This window comes from Labrus mixtus, chromosome 13, assembly GCF_963584025.1.
Source record: "Labrus mixtus chromosome 13, fLabMix1.1, whole genome shotgun sequence".
Classification (NCBI taxonomy): domain Eukaryota; kingdom Metazoa; phylum Chordata; class Actinopteri; order Labriformes; family Labridae; genus Labrus; species Labrus mixtus.
Genome location: NC_083624.1, coordinates 8,910,734 through 8,923,354, shown reverse-complemented (window position 1 = coordinate 8,923,354; position 12,621 = coordinate 8,910,734). Strand labels below are relative to the sequence as shown.

The 12,621-nt window shown below is 41.6% G+C and overlaps 1 protein-coding gene across 1 annotated transcript in view; it reads left to right on the top strand.

Moving 5' to 3' along the window:
• The window catches only part of man1a2 (mannosidase, alpha, class 1A, member 2), a 135,752-nt gene that overhangs the window by 108,977 nt on the left and 14,154 nt on the right, over positions 1 to 12,621 (top strand). The window contains exons 10-12 of the mRNA XM_061053579.1: positions 7,835 to 7,950; positions 8,385 to 8,604; positions 9,650 to 9,822. Coding sequence (XP_060909562.1) covers positions 7,835 to 7,950; positions 8,385 to 8,604; positions 9,650 to 9,822 — 509 coding nt within the window. The remainder of the gene's footprint in view (positions 1 to 7,834; positions 7,951 to 8,384; positions 8,605 to 9,649; positions 9,823 to 12,621) is intronic.

The following is a 12,621-nucleotide window of genomic DNA, read 5'->3' as shown; positions in this document are numbered from 1 at the left end:
TTCCCTTCATGACATCACAAAGGGCAGTAACCCCTCCCCCAGGTGGGTGACACTCCCACAGCTAGGTGTTTGTTCTGCCCTCTGAGTCTGCCTTCTGACCGTAAACAATAGGACATGGAGCAAGAAAGCCCGAGCCGCACAAGCCCTTCCAGAGAGGGGGCGTGGTCAGACACAGCTCATTAACATTAAAAGGTACAGACACAGAAACAGCCTGTTCTGAGCAGGGCTGAAATAGAGGGGTTTATAGACATGATCAAATACAGGATCAGAGTGGATTTAGAACAAGAAACTTCACACACATGTTTTGAGGAGCTCTGAGAATTTAAACTTGTGTGAAAAGAAGGGGAAGATGTGACCTTTAAGATTAGTCTGTTTTTCTGTTTTCCTTGATTTGTTGAGGGTTACTTTCAAGCATAATTGTTACATTGACTTTGTCATTATCCCTTTCTGAAATCATCACTGAACATATAATAAAGTCAAACAAAGTGCTCGCTTCACTATATGTAAGAACTTATTATGATACCGTAGCTTTTTGTCCACAACTTGAAAAGAAGCATATATTCTTTTTCACCACACTGTCTAAGCTTTCGACCTCTGGCTCAGCATTTCCCATGGCAGCAGTCTGATGGACATTTGACAGCCGGGGCTGCAAAGAGACATTCTGCCGGCCTCTGTGGTTTGCTTCTGTCTGGAGCCTGTATGTATACTGTAGTGGAGAAACGTTCCTGCAAGATGTATTTCATCCTTTTTAATGAGCCCCCATGTACCATTAGTGATTAAAAAAAAAAAAAAAAAACATCACTCCCTTTACAACTTTCAACACTGCAGGACCCATTTGATTTCACTCAGAAAGTGGAGCCTAGTTAACGAAGCTGGCTAACTTTAGCTCTGACTCTTTGTCTTTTTGTTCATTTTATTTCAACACCAACTTCTTTAAAGGTCTAACACATGGATGGGAAGTTAAATCATTTCACACATGTCAGTTGAAGCCTCTGGCACTTTGCTCGTATCAGTTCATAGTACATTATTTGCTTGTTTGTTCATTTCCTCAGCCAGCGTCCAAACAGTTACCTTAATTAACGAGTATATTTAGTGTAAAATTAATGCTAAAAAAGATGGAATTTTACTCAGATAGTTCAAAAGATTTTGAATCTTTCAATATGTAGATTCTGCTGCCAGGGGGCTCTCAATCAATACTAAAAAATCAATAACAAAAGACGACATGAAGGCTGGCGGGAAATCATGGGAGTTCTCTCTGTCTGCCTCATGGCGTCCACTCTACTCAATGTGCGCCCCCAACTCCTCCCCAGGTGCAGCTAATGAGGGCTACCGGTCAGAGCCACCACACCCCGCCTCAGGTGTGACATCAGTACTGACCCTGCTTCTCAGCCTACCAACCACACCTAACACAAAAAGACACTGAAGTGAATTACAGAAACATTACAGATCACAAAATACACAAAACGAAAGACAACATCAGAAACGAAAACGTAAACACAAGTAAAACCAAACGAAGAAACATGCTATTTCAATTCATGTAGATGGTTGCCATGACTCCTCCTGCAGCAGTGTAAACACAAACGTTTGATTTCATTTGAAATGTAAACTGTCAGAACATATTGATTATGTTGCGGGAGTAATATTACGATATATCGGACAAATTGGAACTGGTTCTGGTTTCTCGTCCTCACTTCCTCACTGTGAGGGCGTTATATGAATTTGTAGGTCAAGTCGTGGCGAGGGCCAGATATACCCAACTGTGAAATGTCATGGTGAAAACTCATCATGTAACCTCTTTGTGATTTGAATCCCTGAGCCCCAAAGGGAGCGTTTGGAATCACAGATGGAGCTTAACAACGGCTGCTGACATCAGACTCCCATCTGGTAAACAAATTGTTTTAGGCAATGGAATTAAAGAAGTATTCAAATGTGTTTTTTAATGCACACTCATACAGATCTGCTCCGATTTGTAACCCCAGAATAATACCTTAGTTTCCCCCTCGCTTTACAAACTGAGAGTTTTTGTGAATAACAAATTTAAACCAGCATCAAAGGCATACCCTTCATCCAACTTCCATAACATAAATTAATTTGTATTCATTAAACGAAGAATGTGCGACTTTTTGATCCAGTAGGTGTCGCCCTTGAGCACCAGCATGAAACCAAAACAAACTGCTGTTTGGCCACACCTCTGCTATTCTGAAGCCTCCGCTCTCCCCTAGCGACACACCTCCAACCCCTCCCCACTCGCATTCGCACAAAGAAGTTATGAACTAGTTCGCACCATTAAGCACAAGCAGCTGACAAAATTGTCCTTTGCTCAAGCTGCCTGTGTCCTACATCGTTGAGTTAGCATGCTAATGTTAGCACACTTTAGTTAGCTCTTAGCTTCATATTGCACAGAATGACCGTGATCTAAAGACACTTGCGTGACGTCAAAATAAGCAGTGAGTGTGTTCTTCTTTTCTCTAGTCCTTGACTAAAACATCTTTATACTCAAGGCCGTCCTGTCCATGTAAACACGGCTCTGACAACAACACAGCCAGCGGGACTCGAGCTTCTCACTCATTGTAGACAGTCATGACTCAGAGAGACATTTACAGAGGATATACTTCTGCTTTATTTATGTGTAAAATGTGGCACATTCTCCCTTTAAATACGGTTCATGTTGAATGGTGTGATGTTTACATGTGTCAGGATGAGATCTGATAAGAAGCAGGGCGTCAAACTCAGAAAGAAGAAACCATCCTAATATCACTTGTTTTGTTTATCATGTTATTAATCAACAACAGGCCGATCAATAAAGGAACAACAAAGACGCTCCACAGTCCCTGCCCTCAGCTCTGTCATGATGCTATCATCATTATTCACAGAGTCAGAGAGGCGGAAAATTACAACACATTCAAATTGTCTTTTCAGATAAATACACAGAGGGGGGAAACATGTTGTTGTTGTTTTGAATTTGAATTGTTATTTGCATATTTTCCAAACACCTGTAACTTCAGAAGAGTCAAACCAGGACATGCCACATTCATTTAGTTTCATTTCAGCATCGGTTAGACAGAGTTTCAGACTGATGAGAGGCAGCACGATTGCCGAGTGTTGGATTTATGTGCACTACTGTCTGCTCTCAAAATGTAGTCTATCCAAAAATCCATCTGTGTGTTTTTTTTGTTGTTGTAGCAGCTGCTACAGCAAGTCAACGACCAATGTTTGGAATTGTTTTGTTTGCATGTATAATTGTTCAAGTTAAACAGGTTTTCAGAAATGAACATCCTGACTGTCAGATGTGAAACAGTGTGGGAGTCTGGAGAGTTTGGGTGCGTTTGTATAATGAACATTTAAATTGTGAGGAGTTGTTTAGTGCTGGTTGAGAGTAATGTGTGAATGTGTGCCTAGTGTTTGAGACAACATTTGAAGTGTATGAAGGGTGGAAGAAGTATGTGTCGAGTGTGTGTGTGAGTACTTTACAGCTGAGTGTAGGTGTGCAGGCAGTAGTTAAGCCACACTAATGAGGAATGAGGATGAGCGTTTCAGTCTTAATGAGATCCTGCTGTGACTGACAGCCTTATAACCACACATCCCTGCCTCACTGAGGCACTGTACTGCCTACACACACACACACACACACACACACACACACACACACACACACACAATAACACCACCCAACCAATCTGTTTTAACCTACCGTACTCACCAAGACTGTTAAAACTCCTGGAAATGTGTAGCTTCATGTGTAAACACACTTTACTTTGACCTGGACTCAGAGGAGCTGCTTCTCAACAGACAACGCAAGGCTACTGCTTGGGGCCGGGGGCCAGTAAGGGGCCCCCAAGGGCTGACAAACTTTAAACCACAGCAGTAGTTCAAACTGTGCAAATTTTGCAATGACTGTAGGAAACCTCTGTAAGAGAGCCCCTTCTGAAAACACTCCCTCTCGTTGGCCTGCTAAGCATCTCATGCATTATTTCTGTTAAAATCACTGAAGGAAAATGAACAGGAATTTTCTGCCTGAGAGTGAAAACAGCACAATGGTGGTTGGAGGGGCCCACAATAATTTTTTGCCTCGGGCCCCAACAGACTCTGGAATTGCCTCTGCCTGGACTTTCTCCTTCCAGCCCTCTATTATTATACTTTTAAAGTCAAGATTGTGTGATGTGTGAATGAAGCAGGAAATATTCAGGAAAATTCACTGCGAGTGAGCAAGTGTACGTGATGAATTTTAAACCAGAGGACCAGTGGGATCTTTGGGCACATAATGCACAGAGTCATCAGTATTCCCACCGCAGCCTGTGCCCTGAACCTGTGCTGTAAATTAGAGCGTGTTTGAAGCTTTGTGAGGATGTGTCCTTGTGTACATACATTTCTGAGTCTGCAGCTAAGTGCACGTTTGAGGCTGCCTCCTCTGCACACCCTGCCTCTGATTGACAGGCGCTCCCTGCCTGACCCCGATCCTTTGATTGGCAGAAAAATAATGGAGAAGTTGGGAGAGTCTGTGTGGGCGGATGCCAAGTTGAAAGCGTGTTAGAGGCGACTGTGAAACAGAGAAAGGTTGAAGAACAAGGGAACTTGGATGAGCACTTCATGTTCTGTTTTCTGTTTTAATCTTTGCTTTTTTGCCACATTACATCCTAAAAGAGTCAAGAAATATTGGGAAATTGTGGGATAAGGGTGACAAAAAAAGGGCTTTAAAGGTCACATATTATGCAAAATACACTTAACCATGTTTCTCTAACACTAATATGTGTCCCTAGTCTGTCTACAAACCCCCCCAATGATGAGGAAAGCCCATCCTCTCCATCTTTGGCTTGCTCCACTTTTCAGAAAATGTGTGCTCAAACAGGCCGTTAGGAGATTTTCCCTTTGTGACATCACAAAGGGCAGTAACCCCTCCCTCAGGTGGTTGACCCTCCCACAGCTAGCCATTTCACTAAAATATTCTTTGTCAGCCACTGTGACCATGGCCAAGGTGAAACTATTCTTCTGCCATGACACTCAGAAATACTCACCTGCCACCTTTACTACTTGACTATCCGAGTCACCAGAAGAGGTTCTGGTGAGCTGCCAGGCGCTGGCTGAGCAGATACACCAGATGAATACATAAAGCACCAGCATTCATCTGACTCAGGTGGTCGTTTCCTTGCAGGATTTAATAGTGTGAGTGCTGTGTTTGGAGCGGGGGAAGTATTGAACATTTCATTTTGTGCTTACACATCGTTGACTGCCAAATAAAAGCCATAAGACCCCAGAGATAGTCTGTGTTATTATGAGTGCTTTAGTGCTGCTGATGCTGCATAAACACCCACTACTTCTGTTATGGATATCATAAAACTTGTAAGGTATATCGCAGGGCATGTAAAAGCTCTTGAAAATTGGAAAAAGCTTAATTTAATCATGTATGTTTTTATGGGTAGGAAAAAGTGTGAATTCAGATCACCAATAGTCACAAAAAAAGTAGTTTTCCCCCCATTATAATCTTATTTTTCATGGGCTCATTTATTCATTTATTGTCCATATTGTATATAAAATAATCCCAGCATCATATTTGTTGGTGTCTGGTGCCTTACACTAAAGCTGAGCAGAGTTGGCATGTGGTGGACACTGAAGCTTCAGTGTTTATCCAGCTCTGCATCGGTCTGTAAACCTTTCTGCGTTTTAACCTCTCTCCATTTTTCAAAAGCATCTCCAATATTGATCCTAGTTTGAGCACGTTTCTGCTCATGGAGCTTATTAGAAACATGCAGAGGCTTTTTAGGTCGGGTTCAATCACTTCTATCTGAACCAGTTCTCTTGCCCGCTTCAATCGCTGCAACACCTGTTGGTTTGACCTGATAACTGCTCTCATATCTGGCAAACCGAGGGGCGTCCGAAACGGCCGTGTGGGGGTGCTTTAAAACCGCCTACCTTCTCTGGTCTAAACAAATCCAGACCATTCAGGACCAGAATCTAAAGTTAGAAGGAGGACATACTGGCTGCTGCATTGCTGTCAGAGAAGCCAGCACTTCAACATAGCATGTTTCCTTAATGTCTGATCATATAGTAAGGTCCTTTTTTAATTTAAAACAGAAGATATTTTACAGATTGCTTCTTTAAGTATGTTATAAGTATGTTTGTTTCATTAATTTTTCCAAATGTAGTTTCATACACTCCAGTGACCAATCACTAGCTGTCATTTTAATGACAGAAATCCAAACTCAGTCACCCTCATGTGCACTCACAGGCATTAACACACGCACACACACCGGCGCTCACTCTGCCCTCAGTTCTATCTCCAAGGTTGTTTGTGAGGTTTGCGCTCTCTCTGTGACAAAAGATGAATAATTCATCGCTTCAATGGATTCCTCATCTTTCTCGCTCCTTTGCATATCTCTCCGTTTGCCTGTGGGCATGTTAATCACATGCAGGAAAGAATCTCTTTAGATGAGACACAAAGCAATCTGCTCAAATATCGGATATGATTAGATCAAGCTGAACAGATTTGAGGAGGATGAGGAATAATCTGGGGAAGTCAGAGCTTTAAAAAAAAACCCTCTTTTAATCCAAGATTCTGGTACAAAATATATTTTTACAACCCGACCAGGGGAGCTCCAAAGTAGAAACTAACAGCTCCTTCCTGAAAACACCCGCCCACTTTATTACATCACTCAAAAGTTACTCTGAATACCTGCAGACCAACATAAAGTTCTCTTTGATATGATTAAACTCTTGAGCACAAACATCATTTATGTTTACTAAAATGTTTATGTATCTTCAGTTAGGTTGCCAACATGTCCATGCTTTGATACGCTACAATACCTCGTGTTTTAAAATGAAAGAATTGCTTTTATTTTAATGATTAATAGTATTTCTGGGGTTGGGATGTATGTGTGGTTGCCATGGGCAGGATGGGGGTCGGGGAAAGGTTTGGAAGTTTGATTGATGCTGACGTTTGCACAAATCCACTTTTGTACTTTTATGTTTGAGCTCTAGGGGGGTGAGGGCAAGAAAAGGGAAAAAGTGTGTAATATATGATGTTTTTTTCTAAGAAATGATCACAAAAAAAGTGTTAAAAAGTACCAAAATAAATAAATAAAAAAGCTACAGATCTTCAGTCATATTTGTAACAAACTGCTGTGAGCCACAGGTACTAAAATGTTCCAAACTTGTCTTTGCAGCGTTGGCAGTGTGCAGGAGTTCACCTGCAATTTTTGGTCATTAAAAACAAGAATTGACCCGATGTTTGGTGGCTAGGGCTTCTAATTTGGTTGCCATGGTATCAAACAGGTATAGATATATTTTTTTAATAGAAGCATAAAATAAAAATTCTGGTGCGTCAACGCTAATCTAAAGTATTTTGGATTTGTCATAATCAGGCATTTCTCTTTTATCTGCTTATATTATGAATAATGTTTTACATGTCAGGGCTTTCACTCCTGAATTACACAAATGCTTTAAAACAGAAGAGAGATCAACTGAAACTCCCTCTGAAGAGAAATCATGTATTTTCAGTCTGATCAAAGTGAGTGGTCACTGTGTCCCCTCCTCTCTCTCTCTCTCTCTCTCTCTCTCTTTCTATCTCTCTGTGTGGTGTCCTGCAAACGAGGACAGCCGTGTTCAGCTGTGTAAACTTTTGGGGACGTTAAAATATGAGTACATCAAGGGAAGGGTAAATAAAACAGGGAAATGACGGGAAACATTCTGCTAATATAATGTGAGGCTAAAGAAGAAAAGCACCATAGGTTCGGGTGAATACCTTTGAGACTTGGAGGCAAAGTGGAAATATGAATAATTCCTGTGAGACTTCTCATTTCTCTCTTTTTGAACACTTCTTGTCCCCTCTTTCTCTCTCCAGATCACACCTCCGTTGGAGGACTTGGGGACAGTTTCTACGAGTACCTGCTGAAGGCGTGGATCATGTCTGACAAGACCGATACAGAAGCCCGCAAGACCTACGACGACGCCATCGAGGTACAGTGTGAGCAGGAGGTTGTATCTTGTTGCTCATCGGCAACTAACCTGAAGAAATCGCTCTTAGTCTAGTTGCCATTAGTTAACCTTTTTTACTATACGACTGTGTGACATATATAATTGTGCCATCCCTCAATACTGCAGTGTTCTTAAGAAGAGAAAATTGTAAGAATGATGAGCATCCTCCATGCACATTCTTGCTATAATTAATGTTTTCTCATCCCTCTTTTCTGACCTTAAATCTTCAACACCCCTCCCGCCCGTGAGCTGTTTCAATCACTTTCTGCCTACACACACACTCCCACGTATAAACACACTCAATTCTATTTTAACCTCAGTCCATTTTCTTCGGCCTATCTTCCCTCAATTTCCAAAAAACATCCATAAACACGTTCTATCTCCAACATCCTTGTTCACTGTCTCCCTCCCTCCAGGCCATCGAACGCCACCTGATTCGCAAATCAAACGGCGGTCTGACATTCATTGGTGAGTGGAAGAACGGCCACCTGGAGAGGAAGATGGGCCACCTGGCTTGCTTTGCCGGCGGCATGTTCGCGTTGGGCGCCGACGGCTCGCCTGACGACAAGGCAGGACACTACCTGCAGCTGGGCGCTGAGATCGCACACACCTGCCATGAGTCTTACGATAGGACAGGTGAGGCTGAACACACACACACACTATTTTACATCGTTAATTATACCTGAATGAAAGCACAACACAGAGTTCTTGATTTATTTACTTGGATCTAAAATCGCATTAGTTGCATATGTCTCAAACGTATCGTCCATTCAAAGGACACCTGCCACAGTACCTGCTTTGGATGTTTTCCAGAGAGCATTAATGGTGTGTGTGTGTGTGTGTGTGTGTGAGATCTGCATTATGACTGTACGTGAAGTTGTGTTTGCTTGTGTTAAGTCACGACTCGTGAGGTTGCACTGAAAAAGAGTAGAGGTTGCCATAGCAACAAATGAAGATGCAGAGAGAGGGTGTGTGTGAGGGCAGAGAAAGAGAAGTTTCTGGGTTGGTGGCAGAGAGTTTGAAAGCAACAGTCAGGCTGTCTAAAACCAGCCTGTTGGTTCTTAATGAGCAGTCATTCAAGGCGTTCATTTTGTACCGGTTAGTGTGTGTGTGTGTGTGTGTGTGTGGTGTGTTTAATCGTTTCGGTCCTTTCACCGCCTCCTCAGCCTCTCTGATTCTCCACAGTCAGACTCTTAATGGCTGTCACACTTAATTGGCAGGAAACACTCGTAAGATGTTGAAAAGTCTGTAAAATCAATGAGAAGGAGGCTTATTATCTCCTTACAGCGCACACATTCACACGGCCGTTATTTAATATCAGCTTTGACCCGTAATCAGCAGTCACTGAACCGTAAAGACAAACAAGGATAAAAGGATAGCGTTCATCTCCTCTCTTTGTTTTTACCTCTTTTCATCACCCACTTTTTTACCTTCCTTTCCTCCTCCCTTTTTCTCAACAAACCTTATAATATACTCCACATTTTTCATCTTTTCTCTGTTTCAATTCCTTCTGTTATATCCTGTGTTGTCCTTTTTTTAAACTCCACTCTCCCTCCCACCTCTTCCCATATTCCCTTTTCTCCCCCACACTCCCTTCATGTCTCTCTTTACGTCTCCTTCATGTCTCCTTCTCCTCTACTCCTCTTCACCTCCTCTTTTTTTGCCTTTTCTTCTCCTCCAGTTTTAAAGCTCGGCCCGGAAGCCTTCAAGTTCGACAGCGGCCTGGAGGCGGTGGCCGTGCGGCAGAACGAGAAGTACTACATCCTGCGGCCCGAGGTCATCGAGACCTACTGGTACATGTGGAGGTTCACCCACGATCCCAAGTATCGCCAGTGGGGCTGGGAGGCGGCACAGGTAAGCAATGCTCAGGTGTATTAACTTTAAAAGCACTAAAGGCACACTCACACTAGGCAATCTGTACCGTGCCCAAGAACCATTGACCCCCATGGTCCAGTTCGTTTGAGTAGTGCGAGTGCTTCGTCGAGTGCTACACTTCTTCGAGACTCCTGGACTATGCAACCCCTTTTTTGAGTCCGCCTGTGATGTTAACTAAGCACGCATCATAATAACGTAAAGACATGCATGTGTTGCGTCATGTACACGAGGTAACGGTGCTCAGGCCCGGTTAGTCCTGGAGCAGTGTGAGTGCGCCCTCAGCCATGATTGAGAAGGTCATATTAGAAGTTCCAGTATGTTAGATTTATGCTTCATTTACATGGATTCTGCTGACAGAAGATGCCAGCAGGGCATTAAAATGAAAGAAAACCGAAACGTTGCCAAGTTGCAAGACAGTTTGCAGGAGTTAATCTTTAAGTTTTTGATGGACACATTGCTCTCCTATGCACCTGTCTTGTAAAGTGGATGTGCAAAGGTTTTTTCTAACATGATTGTTTGGGAACATATTAGCTGCTCAAGCTCAAGTTAAAATTCAACAATGGGAAAAGAAAACGACTTCCCTCGAAGTTAATAAAGCGTAACTATAGTTTTGTCTCATATCACCTTAAGACAGATTCTCTATACTGTAGCTACTCAGATGCAACCCCTCCACAAGATATCACTAAAGTCTGCACACTGCTCCTTCAAAACAAAGCTCATGTTTATTTTGAGAGTCAGGGATGTAATATTATTTCTGCACAAGGTTTCATAATGTGCACCAACAGGAAGGATCCGGTTAGATATCTGTTACGTTTGCTTTTCAGTTTCTTTTCAGAACGGAGGAAAATCTCCTCACAGGGAAACTCGATGAAAAGTTCACCCCAAGAACAATCAGTTCTTGCTCTAATTTCAGAACAGAGGAGGGAGACGGGTGCAAAATGATGAAAAAATCCAGCAGGTTTTAGGGGAAATGCAGTCTATTAAAGGAAAGTAATTAACCTGAAATTAAGTCAGACATGAATTCCAGGAGATCAAAAGGGGATTTACTAAATGACACTGACAGAAAACTAGAGCTAAACCCAGACTTTTAAATTACACATGTTCAAAGTGATCCAAAGAACGTCTTCCAAAGTGTAGCACGCAGAGCGCTCCGAGACCAGATCAAGACATTTAGGGATCGAGACTCAGTCAAGACCAAGACCAAGTCATTTAGGGATCGAGACTCAGTCAAGACTAAGACCAAGGGAGAACGAGACCGAGACCAGACCAAGACATTTAGGGATCCAGACAAAGACAAAACCAAGACCGGTCTTGAGTACTTCAACACTAGCATTAGCAGATGCAATAAAATCACTGAGCAGTGATATAACCATTCAAGAAATGCAAAATATTCACAAGTTTCAGGATGAAGTATATAACAGCAAGCTGAGTTTGTTTGACTGAATCTGAAACTGCTATTTAATATCGACTTTTGTGTCTCTAGCCGACTATTCAGTTTGAAGGTCAGACTCTTTGTAATTATGAGCCCTCATTCTTCTCTCTCCTGAAAAGCCACGAAGCAAAATAGAGAACGGTTTTTCATGCCTTGCTACTGTGGTTATGACAACCCGGGCAGGGAGACATTTCAAACTGCATTCACCACTCCCCCTGCTCCAGACGGATACATGAAGAGTGCTCCCTCACAGTGTTGTGTATGGTCTCTTTGGGTCTCTGTGCAAAAAGTGTTTCAGTGTATAAAGTCATGACGGCTTCACCTTGTAGTCAACACATTCAATTTATCTGACTAGCTCAACTTTTTCCCGACTATGTCAAACAGTCTTTATCAGATACGTGTCCTTATGTATCGGTAGTCCTTCATCTTATCTGTAGTCCATATCCTTATGTATTTGTAGTCCTTAATCACAAAGGTATCCTAATGTATCTGTAGTCCTTAATCACATACATATCTTTATGGATCTGTAGTCCATATCCTTATATACTTGAAGTCCTTAATCACATACATATATGGTTTTTGAAACTGTAACCTCAGTCTTAATGATTATTCAATTCAATTCAAAAAACTTTATTTGTCCCCGGAGGGCAGTTCAAAAGCATACAGAGCAGTAAAATAACAACAGTGCAGGTAGATGAAACATTTTAACCTAAATATAAAGTGTCAATTTAAATACAACTTAAAGCTTAACTTAACTTAAAATACAAAATATAAAAAGAGTAGATATAAGTGGACAGAGATCGGACTGACAGATGTAAACAGAACTATGTGCAGTAAACGAGAAATAAATATATATATACAGAGCTATGTGAAAGTAGGCAAAACTAAATGATAAGTTATAAGGTGCATGGCGAAAAATGGAACAACAGAACTAATATATACAATATAACTATAAAGGTAAATATGAGATAAATAAAGTGACCGTAGTGCAATGATGGATAAGAAGCAACAGGAATAAAATAACCAGAACTGTATGAATACTGATATAAAATGGATAGAATAAAGTGATGTTGTGCATGAGACCAGAGCAGAGGCTTTTAAGGTGCATGGCAAATAGGAAGGAAGTAAAACAGCAAAGTTCACAGCTAATATTGCAAAGCTTCCTGTAATATTGACTGTTAAACACAAAACCTGATTTAAGCATGAAGTTTATATTGGGCTTGTAGTGTAAAGGTAGCGTAAGATTTCTGCAATAGTCATACATGCAAACGGTTGATAAAGGTTACTGTACGTTGAGGATATGAACATGTAGGGTAGAAAGTTTAGAGAGTTAGTGTCTCTAAGGT